The sequence below is a fragment of the Trachemys scripta genome, chromosome 1 (assembly GCF_013100865.1).
Source record: "Trachemys scripta elegans isolate TJP31775 chromosome 1, CAS_Tse_1.0, whole genome shotgun sequence".
NCBI lineage: Eukaryota > Metazoa > Chordata > Testudines > Emydidae > Trachemys > Trachemys scripta.
This window is the reverse complement of record NC_048298.1, coordinates 49,732,172-49,755,706: the sequence shown is the minus strand read 5'-3', so window position 1 is coordinate 49,755,706 and position 23,535 is coordinate 49,732,172. Positions and strand designations below refer to the sequence as shown.

General features: G+C 38.0%; 2 protein-coding genes across 11 annotated transcripts in view; one reads left to right on the top strand and one right to left on the bottom strand.

Moving 5' to 3' along the window:
• Positions 1-6,679, top strand: part of LRRN3 (leucine rich repeat neuronal 3) — a 50,962-nt gene extending 44,283 nt beyond the window's left edge. Inside the window, exon 2 of the mRNA XM_034769272.1 lies at positions 3,706-6,679. Coding sequence (XP_034625163.1) covers positions 4,067-6,193 — 2,127 coding nt within the window. The 5' untranslated portion in view covers positions 3,706-4,066 and the 3' untranslated portion in view covers positions 6,194-6,679. The remainder of the gene's footprint in view (positions 1-3,705) is intronic.
• IMMP2L (inner mitochondrial membrane peptidase subunit 2) overlaps positions 1-23,535 on the bottom strand; it is an 854,519-nt gene that overhangs the window by 418,601 nt on the left and 412,383 nt on the right. The gene's annotated exons all lie outside the window — the stretch shown is intronic.

Here is a 23,535-nt window from a genome sequence, read left to right as displayed (position 1 = left end):
TTTCACAAGACATAGATGTTCCAATGCTAGACACTACCCAAGACTTCATTAATATTCTGTTGTAGTGCCTGCTGCTGGGGAACTGAATCATTTTATATTCCTCAGAGATGTGTTCCTATCATTTGGACCATTCAAAGCACTACCAGGTTTCCATGCCCTGTCAAGATGTGACACTAAGGAAGGAAGTTATCTTACTGGAAGGCCTTTGATTCAGCCTCCGAAGATTCTCTCCTTGTTCTGAAGGTGCTTGGAATAGCTGAGACAGACACTGATGAGGTAATAAAGGCACTGGAGGCATTCATATGCCAAGTTTACCATATGAAGACCAATATTATGATACTTGTAGAGCTACTTTGGTGGATGTTTTCCAAGAAGTATCTGGAGAAAAACTGCCACTGGTAAAGGGTGCATTTATACCTGCTATCAGAAGGGCAAATTATCAAGCAATATAGTGTCTCCAGATGATCAAGCACATCCAAAACTACTCCCCCTGCCCCTAGGGTATGGAAGGGTCTTGCAGGAAGGATTGATCATAGCAGTTATGTGTGAAATACTATGCACTCCTTAAACAATCCTTCAGTTAATAAAATGCTCTTGTGCAAAAACCTGATGCTTACCACTCTACAAATATTTGGCCAGCAGCCCACCTTGCATGAAGATGCGCAAGTGTGCCGTGGATGAGGATCAGTGTGACAACATGTCTAGCAGTGGTGCCCTAGCTGGAAACAACACTGATGATGACTTTTATGAATAAATGTTTTCAGTTCTACGAGGCTAGGTGTGTTCTTGAAGATTTCCAAAGATCAGTCTTTTTTTTTAAGTGGGCAATGCATCCCTATGTTAAAGTATAATTAAAAGTGTTCATTTTTAAACATTTTCTCTAATATATATCTACGTACTTGTTTTAGGTTTGTCATGCTTTATACCATGGTGCTCATGGGAGAAGGGTGTCATTCAAAAGCCCTAACTCAACACATTTCTGACAACATTGTATTATCAAAATTTCCACCAACCAGAAGAGCTGGAGCTGAAGGGGGAGTGGGCAGTGCCACCCCCTATCATGCCACAGAGGGTCACACCATTGAAATTATGATTCTGTAGATTTTTATGAATCAAATGATATCTCCTTTACCTTTCTGTCACTAACTTGCCCACAGAATGACATTTTATTCCATTATGCTTCCAGACTATAAATTAGTAATGTGAAGATTTGCCTAGGCAGTGCGCAGTAGCAGGGTACACATGGAGACTTTGTTTGTGGCATGCTGGAGCACTGTATATTTAACTACCCAGCTTTTCACATGCTAAGGTCTGGTCTATACTACCCGCCTGAATCGGCGGGTAGAAATCGACCTCTCGGGGATCGATTTATCGCGTCCCGTCGGGACGCGACAATCAATCCCCGAATCGGCGCTCTAACTCCACCAGCGGAGGTGGTAGTAAGCACCGCCGACAAAAAGACGCAGAAGTCGATTTTGCCGCCGTCCTCACAACGGGGTAAGTCGGCTGTGATACGTCGAATTCAGCTACCCTATTCCCGTAGCTGAATTTGCGTATCTTAAATCGACTCCCCCCTGTAGTGTAGGTGTAGCCTAACTCTCCATCTAGATAAGCCCATAGTTACAAGAACTAACTGACCAGCCATATGTTTATTTCTTCGTAAATCTAACGTTTACCTCATTTCAAGAAATGAAGGAACAGATTATATTTTGATTATTTTATTTTGTACCAGCATTTCTTTGCATTTCAGGATGATCTGAACCATTGCCGTAAAATGTAATATAAAACTGCAAAGCAGCAGACTGTTTTCTATATGTTTAGCTCACACATTTTCTGTTCATTTTATTAATATAGTTATATTGTAAAGTTAAGTGATGAAAAAGCTTTACATGTATTCAAAGAGCAGACCTCAAAAACTTGGCAAATATCTTAGATAATTATTTGCAGTTATTTAACCATGGTATTTACAGTAATCAATGTATTTGCTGGACTAAGTGTGAGGAAGTTGAAGAGGATGCTGAAGATACTAAATCAACCTTATCTATTTATCTTAAATAAAACTGACAACTTTTTAAGAGCCACCATTGTACCACAAAAAAAAAAATCACATATATTTGTTAATGCAAGCAACTAAAATTATATACAGTATTGAATGGATAAGATGCAAATAAGAAACAGAAAGCAAATATTTTAAAACAAAGATAATATAGGTATTAACTTAGAACTTAAGTAAGTGAATTGGACACAAGATCAATAGGCATTCCTTCTAAAGCAGAAAAAGGAAAGGATGGAGAAACCGCAATATGCCGCTCTTGCTTACTTCAGCAATTTTAATTTGAGATAGCTTTTATCACTAGCAGAACACATACTAGTTATCTGTAATGTGTAAGTCAGTTTTATAGATAAGGACTTAGTGCCAACAAATAGCAGGAAAACAGCCAAATCAGATGCTAGTTCAGATTTTATATGCTTTACATCTCTGAAGACAGGAATCTTTTGGCAAGTGTGTAGTGTTTCCATCTGTCCATACCAGTGACATTTCAAAATGCATTTATCAATATCAATGAAGCATTGACCTTACCTTAGTGTTTGTAAACTATGCCACTGTGAATTTTAATACTAGAAGTAAAAGGCAAAGTGAGAAATAAATGTAGAAAGTATGGTTGATTCCACAGACACACACTGTATGGTGAGCTTTGGTACACAGTCTGCTGTTTTAAAATAAATGCAGTAGTGTGTCCCATTTCATGCATAAAGACATCAAAACTTTCTCACAATATAGTTTTGAATGTGCTCAAAGCAGTTTCTTTAAGAGGGAAAGAGCTGCAGACAGGATATATTTTAAAGTATGATTCTACAAGATGATAAGCACATCTCAGAAGGCGGTGAGAGCCCTCAGTACCCACTGAAGTCAGTGAGGACTGCGGAGACTCGGCACCTTAATGGAGGAGCTCAGACTCTGAGTTGAAAGCATTATCAGCTAAGTGTGCTTTTTTTTTTCTGACTGCAATAAAGGCACTTTCCCTTTGTTATCCTAATGCAATGTTATATTTTTCAAGTAAAAATAAGACAGACAGTAATTAGATTGAATTTCCAATATGACAAACAATTTATTACAAGGTACACTTTCCCCTCCAATGACATCTTTAAAAATTCAAGCTTGCTCCCAGAATAGCAGCTATAAAAGGAATTAGGAAAAGATAAAACCTGGGGATTATCAATTTTGTATGTTACTGTATAAATATCTCATGGGCAAGTCTCAGGATGCACTCATTTTGGGTGTATATTAATGCAACTGTTCCTTTTTCCTTGATTACATATACATTATGTTCTTTATATTTATAAACTCTGTGTTCAAAGAGTAAAAATTCATACTCTGCAAAAATTAGCTCAGTGGTTAAGTTTTCAAAGCCAATATAGCAGAGTCTGCTTTTAGTGATAGCAGGAAAGAAAAATATTCTAAAGTAGCCTGAAATATGTGGAAAAACCTTAGTGACATATTTTGTTTATTATTCTTTGGATCTTCAGCTTGCTATATTACTATATTAACTTTATTTATGCTGAACAGATGCCACTGCAATACTCCAGAAACCACAGCCATTTTCTTTTCTTACATGCAATAATTAATATTATAGAGAGATGGCTAAGTTATTTTATAGCCTTATAGATTTTTCATACTAATTATTTCCTCTTCTTATATTTTAGGTCATCCTGTCATTCCTGCCAACACTAATCAATCATGGGATCTGAAGTTAATACTAGTAAATAAATGAATTTCTTAATCGTCTATGACCATCTATACATGCTTCACCATCACAAATCTTATCAGTTTTATGGCATCAAGGAGACAGTGACCTTCATTTCCACAACATGCCTGTTATCACTGGACAAGGTGGTTACGAAGTTATCACTCATTTTCAGGAAGAAAGTCTTTGTGCTTCTTTGGCATTCATCATTTGACAAATGCAAGTATTTGTTTTATCAAGTGACCAGCTCTTACTGAAGTTAAAAACAGCATCTGTGGTATCCTTAAGGGCCCATTACTTTTCTGAAGACTTGAGCTAAAATGAAGGACATGCCACTCAAAATTCATTTTCTACTTAGCCTAACTATCACTGCATTTGTACAAGCTGTAGATAAAAAGGTAGACTGCCCTCAGTCATGTACCTGTGAGATCAGACCTTGGTTTACCCCAAGATCCATATACATGGAAGCTCCAACAGTGGACTGTAATGATTTAGGCCTTGTTAATTTCCCAACAAGACTGCCTGCTGACACACAGGTTCTACTTCTACAGACAAACAACATTGCAAAAATTGAACACTCAGTAGACTTCCCAGTGAACCTTACTGGTCTTGATTTATCTCAAAACAATTTATCCTCAGTGATCAGTATTAACCTTAGAAAGATGCCACAGCTTCTTTCGGTGTACCTTGAAGAAAACAAACTTACTGAGCTGCCTGAAGAATGTCTGTCTGGACTGAACAATTTACAAGAACTCTACATTAATCACAACTTGCTTTCCACAATTGCATCAGGAGCTTTTATAGGCCTTGATAATCTTCTCAGACTTCATCTCAATTCAAATAGCCTGCAGATGATCAACAGTAAGTGGTTTGAAGCTATTCCTAACCTTGAGATTCTCATGATTGGAGAAAATCCGATCATCAAAATCGAAGAAATGAACTTTAAGCCTCTTATCAATCTGCGCAGCCTGGTTTTAGCAGGCATAAATCTCACTCAAATACCTGATAATGCTTTGGTTGGCCTTGACAATTTAGAAAGCATCTCATTTTATGACAATAGATTTGTTAAAGTACCCCATGTTGCTCTTCAAAAGGTTACAAATCTCAAATTTTTGGATCTAAATAAGAATCCTATTAACAGAATACGAAGAGGAGATTTTAGCAATATGCTGCACCTAAAAGAATTGGGAATTAATAACATGCCTGAACTAATTTCTCTAGATAGTCTTGCTGTTGACAATTTGCCAGATTTAAGAAAAATAGAAGCTACCAATAACCCCAGATTATCATACATCCATCCAAATGCTTTCTATAAACTTCCCAAGCTAGAATCACTCATGCTCAATAGTAATGCACTTAGTGCCCTGTACCGTAATACAATAGACTCTTTACCTAACCTCAAGGAAGTCAGTATACACAGCAATCCAATCAGATGTGATTGTGTCATCCGCTGGATTAACATGAATAAAACCAACATTCGATTCATGGAACCAGATTCATTATTTTGTGTGGATCCTCCAGAATTTCAAGGCCAGAATGTGAGGCAAGTACACTTTAGGGAAATGATGGAAATCTGCCTCCCACTGATAGCACCTGAAAGTTTTCCCTCAACTCTGGATTTAGAAACTGGCAGCTATGTTTCCTTACACTGCAGAGCAACAGCAGAACCAGAACCTGAAATATACTGGATAACACCATCAGGTCACAAACTTTTGCCTAATACGGTTATTGATAAATACTTTGTCCATTCTGAAGGAACATTAGACATAAGTGATGTTACACAAAAAGAAAGTGGACTATATACATGCATAGCAACTAATCTAGTTGGAGCAGATTTAAAATCAGTTATGATTAAAGTGGATGGTTCCTTTCCCCAAGACAGCAATGGATCTTTGAATATTAAAATAAAAGAAGTGCAATCTAATTCGATTCTGGTGTCTTGGAAAGCAAGATCTAAAATTCTGAAATCCAGCATTAGATGGACTGCATTTCAGAAGACCGAAAACTCTCAGACTGCACAGAGTGTTCGAATTCCATCTGATATAAAGGTATATAATCTTACTCATCTAAATCCATCAACTGAATATGAAATTTGTATAGACATTCCCACCATCTACCAGCAGAATAAAAAACAATGTGTCAATGTCACCACAAAAGGATTGGATCTTGCAGTGAAAGATTATGAAAAGACCAACATAATAGAATTCCTTGCCTGCCTTGGAGTTCTCTTGGGAGTCATCTGTGTGATATATCTCTACAGTTGCATCTCACGAGAAATTAACTGCAATGCAGGACACAGCTATTTAAGGAATTACCTGAAGAAACAATCCTTTTCACTCAATGAGCTTTATCCTCCTCTTATCAGTCTTTGGGACACTGGCAAAGAGAAAAGCACATCACTGGAAGTAAAAGCAACTGTGATAGGAGTACCAACGAATATGTCATGAAACACCAGTGTAAACACCAACGTTGAAAAAGCACAAGACTGCAGCTGTGCTAAATAAAAAGGCAAAAAAAAGTATTACTCTTTAGAAATCAGAAGTCTGGGCATTACTGCTGGTGTTGACAAATGGGAATATGTACCGATTCCGCATAAAAAGGATTTTTAACTAACTGGCTTCTAAGGGTATTGGTCCAACCAAATACAATTACTCCATTTTTTAGAACTTCCATGTGACTTTTCAGTCTGGAATACAGTGCAAGTAGCCAAGAACATTTTCTGTATTTTTTTTTAATTAAGTAATAGTAGAACTGAGCAATACCTCCTCCTGTGCTGTATTACACACACTAGCAGCGTGTTTTTGCAATGACCAGATAAACTAGAATTGACACGTGGTGTAATGAAATGGACAAATTCTGTAGAGTAGACACAGTGAGTATGTGAAACATTTTTTATGAGGAAAAATACATTTTTGATTAAAATCAAAAGAGTTTTTGGCTTGTTTGTTTCTTAAAAAAAGAGAATCCGTCTGGGGGCTCCTCTTTGACAATAAACAAATTCATTTTAATGTCTTATAAACTCTCTCTCTATAAATCTCTTTATATATTTTCCAGTTGAAATGCAGGTTTGACTGCATAGGAAATTTTTGCTGTTTTTTAGGCTGTATAACTGAAATAAATACTAATATAAAGTAGTTATCCATACGGTTAAGTAATAACTATATATATTTACCTGTTGGTCATTAAAACACACACAGACACACACACACAGACACACACACCCCTCTTCATCTTCAAGGAGAAACAAACAGGGACCTACTGCTGTCAGCGAATTAGATTTATTTTTTTACTTGGTGTCTGAAGATTGGATTTAATTATTAGACTCAAATAATGTAAATCCAATACTTTGGCTGCAATAAAAAGGCCAATGTAATGATTAACAGTGCCTAATGTTTATGTTGCTTGGTACACAGACTCGCACAATTTTTAACAGAACTGTCGACATTTAGGATCTCTCTGTGGGATCAGAATTCTGTTCTGATACAACAGCAACCATCGCCAATAAAGGGTTTATTAATCTCTCCAGCTTTGAAGATGTGACATGCAAATAACTGAATTATGTACTGAAATAAAATGAATGCTTGATCCCACTCACAATGACCTTCATGGCAAAATTCCCCTTGTATTCATTGGGAGTAAGGCTGGGCCTTGAAACAGCAAATGGACACTGTTGCTGACTCTAAATTTAAATCCTAATTCTGTTGGAGTAAATCTGACTATTCCTGGATTCAGTGGAAAAAGTAGTCCAAAACTGAAGTATGACATGCTAAAGAAGTGTTGACATCCAGGTGGTAGAAGACAGATAAAGAAGCTATCAGCAAAATTGCTACCTTACTCCAGTTAGTAGTTGTGTATACGAATACAGAGAACTAAGTCAGAAGGAAACATGGAGTTTCCATTTAGGGAATGAAAAGTGTACATTTAGAGAATTAAAAATTATTAAAATAACATGTAAGTATTTTGCATATGAAACAAAAAATAGACAGAAAGCATTTTGGTTTTTACTATGCTTTAATATTTTAAAGTATTGTAATCAAATACTTTAATAGATTTTATCTTTCCAAACTCATCTGAAATAAACATTTCTCTGAAATTATTGGCAGCATTTGTGTAGGTCAGAACCCTAACTTTGAAATTCTCAAGTGCTTTCATGTTCATCTTTTTGTGTGTCCACTTGCAAACAGACATTTAACATTTCCACTTATTCATGGCCTGCTGCATAATGCCATTGGCCTGTAAGCATTCCTAATACAGAAAAATCATCTCATTTGATATATTACTAATGAATAACTTGCTTTCAAGTTAAAGTTGACACTTTCTGATTAAATCCTAGTTGTTTCTGACCATGTGCAAGTTATTTTCAGAAAGATGTTTAAAACTAGAAAGGAGAACATGCCAGTGCTAATTTTAAAATATCCCAAATTTGGATCTTTATAAATTCAATATGTTTTGCTGAACACAAATTTTACAAACCTGATGAATCACTATCACACACAGGCTGGCATCAGAATTTATCAGCTAGACATGCTCATACATCATAAGAGATTTCAGAACCTTGGACAGAGCTTTTAGAGCCAAGCTATTTATCAAAAACACAGGAGCTGAAATATGACCTATTACAATGCAAGTACTGTATAGGTCAGCAAGAGCTTGCTCATGTATCTTGTATGTTAATCTTTGGAATCTAGCTACATTTAGAACCTGTTACTGATATAGCTCAGAGGTGAGAATCTCATTTGTTTCAAACAACAGTAAGTCAGCACAATGGTATGAAATAGCCCACTAAATGAAAACTTAATGGTAAGCACTGAAATGAAAAAAATATTTTTGTTTCAGCTGAATAAATACAGCTGTTCATACCAAATCATCATGCTATTTATTTAAAAATCTAGTCTTGACTTTCTATTAGTGAAGAAAATATGTTTGTTTGGCTAGCTAGGAGGGCATTCATTCTCTCCTATAACCCTGATACCTGACGTATATAATACCTAAATCTTGGTCAAAAGCACACCAATCATTTTATATGAAAATATACTTAAACATTTAAATTAGAGATTGATAACTCTATTGCTAGCTGTTCAGATGGAAAATATTCCATGTCTCTTGTGAGACGGAGAAATTCATTACAATAAAGTGGCTCTGCCAGTCACCTCCCATGTGACCCTAAGCAAGTCTCTTCACCACTCCACATCTCATTTTTCCCAGTTCTAATGAACTTTACCTTCCACTGAAAAGCACTTTGATGTCTACCAACAAAAAGTACTATGTGATAGTTAAGTGTTATTTTTAAATAGGGCAAGGCACTATCCTTAAATAAGCATATATCCATTCACCTGAATGTGAGTATTACCTGCATAAAGACTATGAGATTTGTCCATTAGATCCGTGATTCTAAAGCTGGGATCTATGGACCACAAGAGACCTGGGGAATTCTTTGTGGTGATCTGTAGAATTAAATGTTTTGAGAACCAAGCAAGAGGAAGGAGGGGTTGGGAGCAGGGATGTCCCATGAAAGATCTCTCTCTTGTGATTTGATCTGCAGAATGAAAAGTTTAAAGAACCCCAGCTTTTGATTGTAACTTTTAGGGTTTACTAGTAGGAAACAACTGAGACTGGTTGATTTAGACACTAAAGATAATAACTATATTCCTTTACACAGGTATCATAAATTTCAATATCATAGTTTTGTAGGATTCCATCAGAGTGCAAATTTGCTTTAGTCTGAGATTTTCCTGAAACTGACAGGAAAGTGAGTAAGTAGAGTCATATTTTCTTTGATGAAATTCTGTTTACCATAGACATTAAATGGGAAAATCTTTTGGAGATGGGATCATTTAAAAACTTTTATCTGATCTTAATGTTTATATTTACTCACTAGAAGTTTGTTTCAGGTTTTTATTACATAGGCTACATTTTTTCTCAGATCACATTTCTTGGATTAGTTCTGGTTAAGATGGTGACAGAGCTATATGTATGAACTACTCAACAGCAATGAAACGAAAAAAGGCTGGGCTCAGAATGAGAATGTTACAACCCCATAACTAAGGATGTGCAAAAACCACATTGTCACGTAACTGCACAGTACAGGCACACAGTTGTGCACGTAACTGCACAGTACAGGCACACAGTTGTGCATATAAGCATAAGATGAAGCATGATGAGCATAACAGGGATCTAAGGCAATCCACACCTGCATAAAAGAGAGCACTGCTGCACAGCCATCAAGTTACTTCTACTCAGAAACAGAAGTCATACCAAACAGGTGGGGCAAGTTGATAAGCGCCTCATTTTGATGTGAAGGATTGCACTTAAACCCATATCTCCTCAGATGCACCCATTCTCACATCCCAAGATCGCCACTGACTTCAATAGATCAGGATTTAACTCCAGCAGATGCACTCCCCATACTTTAAAAAGTTTCCAGTTCAGAGCATAGGTATGTAGTACGTAGAAGGTGCCCAGTGAGCCCGTAACTACATTATAAACAATAGTACATTCTCCACTAACAATTTTGACAAAATGGTATTGTGGTATATATCTGTGCTTTAAGTGTAAACTCATTAGCTTTCTTGAATGTCTGAATTAAAAAAGAAAAATTAGTAAGCAAGGAAATTAAAAATTACATTTACACTTCTCAGACAAGGTATGGACTCTCACCCAAAGAGCAACCACAACTTTCCTCTATTCCAGCAGACACAACGCAAGTGAGCTGAGCTGACAGAGCTAACACAATACAAATACACAAGTTAACACCACTAAAGCAAAAAGACATAATATTTGGAGGTCGCATTTATTCTTCCATCAATTTCCAAACCATGATGAGTGTGTGCGTGCACGCCCACACACACAAGTATAAATTAGCCAAGAAATTATTTACACCACACTTGCAGTTAACTCCTTTAAGAACTAAATTAACAAAAAATCTTGAAAAGGCATTCATTAAGGAGATTCCTATGGTGCCATTATAAATCATATAGTCATTGGCCTACATACATTGCCTTATCTCCTCAAACTTTCACTTACATATGGTTGCATTGGGCATATTTTTATAAGATTAACTTTAAAAACTCCTATATAACATTTTCCTCTTTAGGCTACTACTACGTTGCTCTAAGTCCAATGTTGCAGTTAAAGTTGTGGCTGGTTGAGTGAGAGTCATCTTGTTTAAGTAGTGAAAGCTTTATTTGTAAATTCCTAGTTTCTATCACTATTAATATGATTAATTATTTATATTACCAGAGTGCCTAGAAATCTTAGTCATGAACCAGGACTCCATTGTGCTGGGAGCTGTACAAACACACAACAAATGGTTGTTTTTAACTCAAATGCTCATGAGATAGTATATGCTTAAAATCACCTGAAACTTCAACTCAAAAGCAAAAGTTTTTGGCTGGCTGTTTTTTAATTTTTTAAAAATATTTCTAACCTAGGACTGAGGGGAACAGGAAATGTTATTCGGAGGTGGGAGCAGGCTATTTAACGAATGCCTCCTTCATAAGATTTGCAGGCATAAAGGTCTATTCTTGCATGATATGCAGGAGTGAAGCTTCTCTCCTGCAGATTTTAAAGGGTGCACACTTTGTAGTAGCCTTATATGGCCTACAGAAAGGGGAGAGCAAGAGGATTATGGGGAACAGCCAATCAGGGTGTTGCTCATGCCCCTCCTGTGACTCTCCTCCTTCTCCACATGCAGTCCCCTAATAGGATGTAGACAGAAATACAGTCCATGTGAGTAAGTGTACCAGCCACAGAATGTCCTGAAGGGGCTCACTGTGCCCCCATTACCAACCCTTCAACCTGGCTGCATTAGGAAGCTTGTCAAGACCCCTAAACAAACTGGAGCGGCTGGTGGAAGTCTTGTGCTGTCCTGCATGGAAATTGATGAGGGTCCCTCCCCAGACCCACATGCCTGCGATTTCCAGTGCTCAACCAAACCCTCCTGTCTCCCTGAAAGTCTTAGGAAGCTTCTAAGCTCCCAAAATAAAATGACATCACTGGCAAGCCGATGAACATAAGTAGAATAGGCTGTCTCCCGATGATCCTGTTTAGGCTTGTCAGGGATCTGATGACACTATTTATGTTTGTCAGGATCTGCCATGCCTAATAAGGGTCTGAATCATTAAAGGTGGTTGTTGTTGCTAAACCTAATGAGGCTTGGTTCAATAACCACACTGAGGCTCACAGCAGGGCAGTGGGGTGCTGCAGAACTTTCCAAGGTCATAGGCATTCACCAAAGGACCTGCAAAAGGGGAGCATTGCCCCATTCAACCACCACCCTATGCTCCTCTTTTCAATTATATCCACCTGCTCCCATTCCCATTACTGCTGCTCTCCCTCCTCCACCACTTTCCCCACACAACTGGACTCACCTATAGCCACCTTCACCAATGTCCTTCCCTTCCAAGCTCCAAGATTTTCCATCACCTAACACACTTCCTACAGTCTACCTAAGTTGTATAGGAAGTGAGCACACTAGAAGGCCCTGAGGTTCTTGGGGCTAGTGGGGGGACTCAAAAAGGGAGTAAGGAACCTCAAAGCAGAGAAAGGAGGCAGTGTAAAAGGCAATCACACTAGCTACTTAAATTTCAGCTTCTCAAGGATAGAGAATAGAATTGCTTTACACACACCTTTGCTTCTAAAAAAAATTTAGAGTTTAGAATGCAATATCATAAAATCAGTCTTACCTGACTTTTCACTTACATGAAATGGTCCCTGTCAAATGGATGAATTCAATAAAATTAATTTTAAATGTCTTCTACTTTCTGTTCTGAAACTAAAATCTACCAAAAAAGTATTAGAAAAAACTTTCTATTAAATTACACTTTTTGAGTGTCTTAATTTTTAGAGAGATTAACTGATTAACTTCAATTTACATTTTAAGGATTTTTGCTATCTGGCTAAGGCCTCCATATCCCCCCTGCCTTTTATTAAATGAAAGCTTAGCTGTTCAGCGCAAATTTGTGCTATTTTAAACTCATCCAAAATTACAATCCAGTCTGATGTTACTATTTAAAATCTTACTAATAAATCCTTATCTGTATTGTGTAGCCCTTAAAGTTTAGTCAATTCTAATCTTTGGTCATATCTATTAGATCTTGATGAAGTGAATCCAGTACATTAGATTTATCTACTTCCATCTATCTACCTTTTTGTCTGTCTCCGCCCACTTCCTCCCGGCTTCTTCTGTAAGGTGGCAAATCAAATTTGAGAATGTTTTGTACTCTGGTGTACACCTCTATTTAAGGTGTCTTATTTCAAGAGCCTCCGGCTTAATTTAGCTTCAGATATAATCCACCAATTTTCAGGCCAGTATTTCTTTGTTTGTGGATTTTAGGTGAAGGGGGGCACAATCAGTTTTATTGTGGAAATTCAGTGGCAATCTTAACTCTACAGTGGTTGTTGTTACATCATGATGAATGCCTTACTTCATATTTACCCAAGGATTTTGTGTAATATACTCTAAACGGTTCTAGTTCATGACTTTTTTGAGTTTCATGAAATTATATTCCTGAGTTCCTCAGTGCACAGAGAGTGACTCAGATAGTACTTGGGAATGCACAGCTTCCAAATTGCCACAGCAAAAGAAAAGGCAGAATAAGCGACATGGACCAGCAAACTACTGGTAAGTTTGAGTAAATTGTGTCTTCAGTATAAGTCTACATTATGTGACCAGAAACTGCATAGTTAATGACACAAATTCAGAACTTTCCAGAGAATTATCTACATTTTAATACTACATTATGGTTTCAACACTTCAAAGTTTTCTTGTCTTATTTTCTACCTAATCTTGCTCTAACTAGCATATTTATTCTGTACACTGTAAGCACAAACCACTACATAGTTATATTTCATTTTTTCAAAGATGGGAAATGGTATTATGTTACACAACTTTGCTTCTTTTTTGAAATAGTTATCATTCAGGAATCCAATGCATTAAAGCCACTGTTTATTGTAGTTTCAAGCTAGTAAATACAGAAGCTGAGTAGGATTTGAAATTGATTTTCCTTATCTTCCTATTTGAATATCTTCAGTACCAGTAGAGTAAACCTCACTTTGGAATGTGGTACCAACTACAGAAGATGTTAAGGCAGTAGCTGGTTTTAAGATATCAGAAATGGCATTATCAAAGACATAAGACTGAAAAGTCTTGTTGATGCAGTTTTTCAATAGAACACCAATAATACCGGAGTTCTTTCTGTTGGGCTGATATTACTATGTTGATGAATACTGTGTTCTGTTTATATAAGGTTTAAACTCTACTTCCTGGTAGCTGCATTTCACATCAGAACTCTGGCATACATTTGGGCAAACACTGCTTAAATACTAGTAAACATCTCACATATATTTTAGTTTAGGTAACTGCCAAATGCAGCCAAAATATAACTCCAGTTATTACACAAAAGCCTTGGATTAGATAAAAATACACCCAACAGACTGATGAAAAGGACACCTAAATATATGTTTAAGTCATTCTTAACAACATATTTTTCCATTACTCACAAATTGTAAATGATCTTTATTAATAAAAGAATGAGTCAGTAGATGGGAAAACACACTTCTGTTTCCCAAGACATGATTTTCTGGTCTCTCAGATGACTCCGACTAAGAATAGGGTTTTTAACATTTTTACAATTTAAAAAGTAGATAACTATTAATTTGATAAGCCAGAGTGGGCCAACAGTTAGCCAAGGACTAGAGTGTGACAATATGATCTGATCTGTTCTACTGCCCCTAGAGCAGCCTGGGAGCAAGACTGAGAATCTTAATCTCCCTCCCAGTTTCCCTGCTGTTCCAGGGAGGGAGTAAACTGTGCTGGGTATTCACTGGCTGGTGTGTTAGGGGGATGGGTGAAAGGGAGCAGAAGTGGGGGTGGAGCCAAAGCTCTGATCGTGATCAGGAGCAGCGCCAGGGTTTTTGCCGCCCTAGGCGGCAGCGCTCCTCCACAGTAATCAGCGGCAGCTCCTCCTCTGAAGCTGCGTTCTCGGTGACGGGGGTCCTTCCACTCCGGGTCTTCGGGGCACTTCGGCAGCGGGTCCCAGAGCGAGTGAAGGACCCGCTGTCGAATTGCCGCCAAAGACCCAGAGCGGAAGAAACCCCTTGCCGCCGAAATTCTGCAGAGGGCAGCAAAATGCCGCCCACCACATCCTGCCGCCCTAGGCAACCACCTAGGGTCACCTAGTGGAAGTGCCTGCCCTGGTCATGATCTGCAAAGACCATTGTCCCATCCCATCGCTTTGACGATGTCACGTCTCTCGTTGCATCCCTCCACTGCCTCCTTCTTCTTTGCCATATTCTAAGCTACTTGTCTTCACTGTCAAGGTATGACCCTACCTAACATCTCTCATTCAGTATTGAAAGGTTGACTCCCACCTCCAATCAGCCAATGATGCCAGTGTGCATTGCCCACTTGTTAAGTTTTCAAACAAGCACCTTCGTGTTCTTCCATGCTGCCTCTTATGCATGGGAGGCTTTCCTCATAAACACCTGCAAAACTAATGGATTATCCTCCTTAAAATCCCTGCTTAAAACTTTCCTTTCCCATTATGCCAACAAAAAAAAAACTTGACAATGGCTAAGATAAAGATGTGCTGAGATCACAGCCTATCATGTTGATATAGTCTCACTGCTTCCTTGTAACTCCCTGTTGGTTTATATCCACCTGTTGTCTCTTGTCTTATACTTAGAGTATAATCTCTTTAGGGCAAAGGTTGTCATTTTGTTCTGTGTTTGTACAGCACCTAGCACAATGAGGTCCTGACCAAAACTAGGGCTCCTAAGCACTATGGTAATACAAATAATAATACTAATAAACAACATTCCCTGCTGCTTCCTCCCAATTGCTTCCCCTCCCCTTTCCCCGCACTGCACAGCCTGCTTTCCCTTTAAGAAGGGGCTTTAAAAGTTTGGCTTTTTAATGTTGTTCAGTACCCTGTTACAGTATGACTGAAACTGTTCTAGTTAAAAGAAAATTGCTTTATAGACTAATACAATATATATGAATATATGCCCAATTTCAAAGCCCTAGTTCCCCTCTGGGAACCTATCCTTTACTCACCATGTGCAAATATTATTAGTATCATCAATGAAATATTTCATTATATCCTCTAGTATGCAAAACATATTGCTCTGCTGCAAATGCTGTAAAGAAAGCATCCTTGACAACCAGCCTGCATCCTGAGAGAGGATGAAACTGGAGGTAAGACAAAGGATTGATAGTAGGGAAACCTATGTTTACCCATCAGTAAAATGGGGCATTATTATATGACAATTATACTTTTCTACCACACAGGGATGCTGTGAACCTTAGTCTACTAATATTTGTGAGACACTCAGCTGCAGTGGGAATGGTTTCAATAAAATAGTTTAACAACAGCCATCATCACTAAAGATTGAAATGTAATTTTTTGAAAGCAATACAAAGAAATCTCTCTAAAACACAGTCACTTCTATTTACTCAAGAGAAGTCTGAATGCATTGTTTGATGCTGTCATTATAATTATTACTTATAGTGCTATAGGTGTTCATGGCAATTTATTGACAAACAAAATAAGGCTACTCCTGCAATGAGGAACATTAAGTATAAATTAATCTAGTTTAATGATCAATATTTCTGTTGCTTTTATGCTTTCTGCAGAAGGATATAGGAAATGGATTTTGCCATATCAAGCCCAGTGGCCTTCCTCTGGCATTGGTTCAATGCCTCAGAGGAAGACAAAAATCCCACAATGCATCTGACCAACTGATTCCTGCAACCAGATGGTGCCCTGAAGCAATAAATTTGATTACTCTTATCTTAGCTTACATGTCTACAAAGTTATTTTTATTTTAAAATTACCCAGTTGCAACATCTGACACTAAAACCTTGTGCATATTCCACAGACTGACTAAATGCTGTGTGAAGAAGTGTTTTTATTTGGTTGAAATTTTTCTGGCATTAACTTAATTGAGTGACTTCTTATTCTCTAACTCTATAAAACAGTGTGAAAAGAGTAAATAAAATGTATGTGATTAAATTCTATTCATGAGTAAAAATCTGCTAGAATTCTCATGCTATCACCAGGAAATGCATAATGCAAAATATCATTAGATCAAAGACAAAGCAGATTCAAAAATGCATATCTATATGGCAAAAAGTAGTAGTGGGACTTGCCAGTGATTAAAGGAAACTGACCTTAGAGTGGCTGATTGACCATACAGTAGTACACCGAGTACAAGAAGCCTCATTGCTATAAAACTGTATTTCATTGCTAAAACCACGACATTTTCTGAAAACAAAAATGGGCTTCTACCTGGTTAAGGCAATGTCCTTCAAAAGCCACTTTTGACAAATGAAGAGGAAAAACTGCAAACAAAAGTAATGCAATTCCATCTACTTGATTGCAACACTATCACAGAGGGATACAAAACTGCAATTGTTATAGCAAAAAGCTTTCCAATCTCCAGAAAAAAGAAAAGGATTGATCTGAAGAAAGGAAAACTACAGAGATGGCTCCCAAATGATCACAAATCTGGACTGTGTTTTTAGAATAATGGAAAGCACTCGCAAACTTCTGCTATGAAAATGCCTGCAGTGATACAGCTTTTGCCCACTGCCTCCCATGTAATTATTATGAGCATTTGTCAGAGCAATCAGAACCTGAGCAAAACCGAAAAATGGTGACAATGGACTTTCCTTTTACTCCTAGTTACACAAAAATATATTTAACAAGCTCAAAGTCTTGCTTCCATGGAAAATAGAAAATGAAAAAGCCTGTCTCACTAAAGAAAATCTAGCAAAGCACTTACACGTGGTCATAATGCTAAGCACATGGATAGTCTCACTTACATCTGTGGGACTACTCACATGCTTAACACTGCACACATGCTTAAGTACTTTATTGGGAAGGAATCTATACGCTGTCTCTCATCTTCAAATTCATAGCTGTTGACAACAATGGGAGTTCTACCATAGACTGAGATGTCTACAGACCTACTATTGCAGGTGTATGTATAAAGCTACACAAGCCCTTATTCCACATCATATAGTTGGGAGGTTGTGGGGGGCGGGTTTGGTAATATAAGAGCATAATTTTCTCAGTAAATCTTTAAAGCAATCATCCTGTAGTTTTTAGGCAGTCACAACACATAACTATGTGTTTAATTTGAAGTAATAAAATCCTTGGAAATATTTTATTATTTAGGGTAAAGTTAAAACACACCTTTTTCTACCAGTCTTGTCATATAGTCTGCCATATTGTGTTCCCTTGCTTATGCTACAGAAAAATTTGTCTACAATAAACTACTATCACTACTATTTTCCACAGCCAATGAAAAAAACACTTTAAGCACATTTATAGTAGCAGAACAGATTTTTTTCTCCAAATTTATTTTTTATGCCATATTTTTTCCCAATCTCAGACAATGCAAATGCAATCATGGTTAATAGAGTCATGAAACTGAAAATAACAGGAAACTATGCTGGGATCTAGAGAGAGATTAAATTACAATCTCATTTTTCTGAGTGATGAAGGTGCAGTGTCAAAAGCAGTTTTATTTCTATCCTCCTTGACCCTCACTAACTTTTCAACATGTCTAAATCTATCTTGAGTTGATTGGAAATGGGTGTGGATTGTTTTGAGAGCTGCAATAATATAGAGTCAAACAATCTGAGCTGCTTCAAATTCCCAGAAGCTGGGAATGGGTGACGGGATAGATCACTTGATTACCTGTTCTGTTCATTCCCTCTGGGGCACCTGGCATTTGCCACTGTTGGAAGACAGGATATTGGGCTAGATGGACCTTTGGTCTGACCCAGTATGGCCATTCTTATGTTCTTATGAGAATCAGCAAAGTTTAGCTTGAATTGTCACACCTCCAAGATTTTTTAAAAGCATTTTGGAGATATTTCTCTTGTGTTTGTTTACATGTGTTGATATCATAAACACATATTATAATCCAGTATACACACATTAATTCTTCCTGAATGAACAGATTCCTTTCACTAAATGTTTCTCTCCTTTAGTCTATTGTGCACATGCATAAGAGGGTGACGGTTTAATAAACAAACAAAAGGCTCTGAATTTCTTTCAACATATTGCCTTCTATCTAGTACACACCCTGCCTCTGCCTGCTGTAATTCATACAGAAGATAGTTTAATACAAAGGGCTGCCTGCCTTTATTGCACAAAGGAAATACTACATCATTCATTCTTTCAATATCTAGAAATAACGTGTGCTTTCATGCATCAGAAAATGCTTCCAATTTTGTGGCTCTCTCTCTCTATGTAAGAAAAATAAGAAAAAGCAAATTTAACTATCAAAAATAATCCTGAAGACATAATTTAATTTATTTATAATAAATGAATAATGCACTTAATCTACCAAATACTTAAATTAACTTTAAAGGTCTGATTTAAACCTTCAGAACCAAGGGTATTGCTTAAGACTATAGTCTCCCCTTCTGCAGAGAAATCACTGGAAGGGAATATTCTTTAAAAAAAATCTAGAGTTTAAATGGATCTCAGTTCTCCACTCAACAGGGAAGGTGTATGAAGCCCCACCAAGAAAGTAAGCCTGCTAATTACATTGGGCCTGAGGATCTATGGATAAACCCTGCTGACCTTAAGTCCCTTATGCAATGTGCGTTCTCCATGATGTTGCCTAGCCTCCTCTTCCTTCCTTTCATCATGTATTCTCTAACAGCCGCACATTTTTTTAATAATATATTTGTAAGGTCTGATCCTGCAAACACTTACATACATACTTAACTATATGTGTGCCAATAGTCACAATGAAGTCAGTTTTATTATTCCTGTGCATAAAATGAAGCATGTGTGTAACTTAAGCATGTATTTCTGGCGGATCAAGGCTTTAGTGATTTGTTTACATGAAATCTAACAAACATTAAGCCTTAAAATTAACTTGCACAAATAAACAGAACTAATGTCAAACTGTGGTACCTTAGAATCATAGAAGATAAGAGACCTCATGAGATCATCTAGTCCAAACCCCTGCTTAGAGCAAGACCAACACCAACTAAATCATCCCAGCCAGGGTTTTGTCAAGCCGGGTCTTAAAAACCTTTAAAGATGGAGATTCTACCACCTCCCTAAGTAACCCATTCCAGTGCTTCACCACCCTCCTAGTGAAATAATGTTTTCTAATATCCAACCTAGACCTCCCGCACTGCAACTTGAGACCATTGCTCCTTGTTCAGTCATCTGCCACCGCTGAGAACAGCCAAGCTCCATCCTCTTTGGAACCCCCCTTCAGGTAGTTGAAGGCTGCTATCAAATCCCCCCCTCACTCTTCTCTTCTGCAGAATAAACAAGCCCAGTTCCCTCGCCTATCCTCATAAGTCATGTGCTGCAGCCCCCTGATCATTTTTGTTGCCCTCCACTGGACTCTCTCCAATTTATCCACATTCTTTCTGTAGTGTGGGGCCCAAAACTGGACGCAATACTCCAGATGTGGCTTCACCAGTGCCGAATAGAGGGGAATAATCACTTCCCTCAATCTGCTGGCAATGCTCCTACTAATGCAGCCCAATATACAGTTAGCCTTCTTGGCAACAAGGGCAAACTGCTGACTCATATCCAGCTTCTCATCCGCTGTAATCCCCAGATCCTTTTCTGCAGAACTGCTGATTAGCCAGTTGGTCCCCAGCCTGCAGCGGTGCATGGGATTCTTCTGTCCTAAGTGCAGGTCTCTGAAATTGTCCTTGTTGAACCTCATCAGATTTCTTTTGGCCCAATCCTCCAATTTGTCTAGGTCACTCTGGACCCTATCCCTACCCTCCAGCGTATCTACCTCTCCCCACATCTTAGTGTCATCTGCAAACTTGCTGAGGGTGCAATCCATCCCATCCTCCAGATCATTAATGAAGATATTGAACAAAACCGACCCTAGGACCCTTGGGGCGCTCCCCTTGATACTGGCTGCCAACTAGACATGGAGCTATTGATTACTACCCATTGAGCCCGATGATCTAGACAGCTTACTGAGTGTTCCTGATCACTTTCCTCTCCTCTAAGCACTTCAAAATTGATTCTTTGAGGACCTGCTCCATGATTTTTCCAAGGACTGAGGTGAGGCTGACTGGCCTGTAGTTCCCCAGATCCTCCTTCTTCCCTTTTTTAAAGATGGGCACTACATTTGCCTTTTTCCAGTCATCTGGGACCTCCCCCGATCGCCATGAGTTTTCAAAGATAATGGCCAATGGCTCTGCAATTACATCCGCCAACTCCTTTAGCACCTTCGGATGCAGTGCATCCGGCTCCATGGACTTGTGCTCATCCAACGTTTCTAAATAGTCCTGAACCACTTCTTTCGCCACAGAGGGCTGGTCACCTCCTCCCCATACTGTGCTGCCCAGTGCAGCAGTCTGCGAGCTGACCTTGTTTGTGAAGACAGAGGCAAAAAAAGCATTGAGTACATTAGCTTTTTCCACATCCTCTGTCACTAGGTTGCCTCCTCCATTCAGTAAGGGGGCCACACTCTCCTTACCCTTCTTGTTACTCTTAACATCCTTTGCTAGCTGCAACTCCAAGTGTGTTTTGGCCTTCCTGATTTCACTCCTGCATGCCTGAGCAATATTTTTATACTCCTCCATGGTCATTTGTCCAATCTGCCACTTCTTGTAAGCTTCTTTTATACTAATAATCTTGTTCATTTGAGCTAATCAAAACTTGGAATTTCTGTTCCTTTCCAACATTATGAGAAATATTTTCATTCCAAAACAAAATGAAAAGTCAATATTTCAAAGTTTCCCATGAATCAAATTTTCCAAAAATGAACAAATCAAAAATTCATTTCAGGTCGATCGAAGCATTTTGTTTCAATGTCAATGAATAACTATAGATGACATTAATATGAACACTGAAGAACATCTATAGAGCCACTGAACCTAATCCACGAATCACAGTAATGGCTGAAGTGAAGGAAATCAGAAAACCAAAATGAAACAAAAAGGTTTTGAGACACTGGAGTTAAAATCTGAAGAGTCTTTATGGCCAAAAGATTCAGTATATCACTGCCACTGTATGGGGAAGGGATAGCTCAGTGGTTTGAGCATTGGCCTGCTAAACCCAGGGTTGTGAGTTCAGTCCTTGAGGGGACCACCTAGGGATCTGGGGCAAAATCAGTACTTGGTCCTGCTAGTAAAGGCAGGGGGCTGGACTTGATGACCTTTTGGGGTCCCTTCCAGCTCTATGAGATAAGTATAGCTCCATATGTATATATTCCAACTGTTAATGGACAAGTTGGTATTAAAATATTAAACCAAAAAGTATCATAGGATGAAATTAAGAAAGAACAGCCATTACAAAGACAGAAAAATTTGCTTTATGAGAACTGATTTTTTAAAAATGTTATTTTACATTCAATGGAACTCAGGCCTGGTAGCCATGAATTTTTATGCTGCTTATTGTCTGACACTAGTTGGGATGAAAATTTAGTCTCCAGATTTCCCCAGGTTGATTGTTGTGGCACTTTAATTTTAATTTTCTTGTTATTGATCAAACTTCTTTTGCACTAAGCAGAATGGCAAGGAGAGTCTACTTCTGGGTGAAGCCTAGTTTGATGTTGGAGAATATACAGGCAAGTAGTTCCAAGATAAATGGAACTTCAAATTTCCCATGTGATGTCGGGATTCCTTTAGACATTAGAAACAAATATCTTCCATCTTCACTTGTCATGTTATTTTGCAGTTTTTGTTTTGCTACAATGTAGGCACATGAATTAATATAATAGCAAAACAAAAAGTTGTTTTGAAACAAAAAAAATTGAAATATTTCATTCTGATAAGGTTCATTTTGATTTATTTTTCAAAACAAAATTTTGTTGATGAGAACAGATTCGTCTGAAACAACAGTTTCTGATGGAAAAATGTCCTACTGGAAAAGTTTGAACTGCTCTAATGTTCGTTTTAATAATGTGGTCTATGGAAACAACCCCATAGTTGGGACCCTCCTTCCAGATGGGGAAGGGGACCCCAGTTATTAGGCTACAAAACCTTAACAAGATAAATAGAAATTGAAACCCCTCAAATCTGCTGGATTAGTTGTTGGATCCCTCCAAGATCCTCTTGCGTCTTGACTTGTAACTGAACAGTACTCATTTCTTGCTAATAGAAAGAATCTCTTATTCTCACTTGTTCAGGCCTTCTCTCTCCCAGTTCTTATTATTTCACAGTCCTCTTCTTGCAGACAGTATTGCCTTGATGCAGCTGCTCAATTGCTCTACCTTCCAACATCCCTTCTGCTCCCTAGCTTATCTCCCAGTAGCATTATTGCCAGCACTGACACATCATGCTGCCAGTTAGGACAGATGCTAGTCTGACTCAGTAAATAAATTATCACTCAAATTCCATATTCCCCTTCCGCTCCACTCCCTCCTCCCGCCTCCCCCGTCCCCCCCAAAAAAAACAATTGAAAATGCAAAGACATTTTATTTGAATAGCAAAAGTATAAACCTCTTAATGAGTTCTGCAATCCTTAAAAGAAACACTTGGATGAAATGTTAAAATCAGTGACTGAGAAAAAGCACCATATAAGGAAGCAAAGCATATACATATAACACAATGAAATTCAGACAAAAATAGTGACAGTAACGTGGGAGTAAGGTAAAGCTGAAAAGGTCAGGCAGTTTAGGTCAGATGGGCTTTACCAGGTCTTAAAATATCTGATGTTCTTTCCAACATTACAGTTTACAAGAGTGGAAAACAACTCCATCTGCCTTATCCTGAAGTAGCTATTGTTCCTCATTCATGTTGATAATTTCATGCTGTGCTCCAAACAGCCTTTATGCTTCT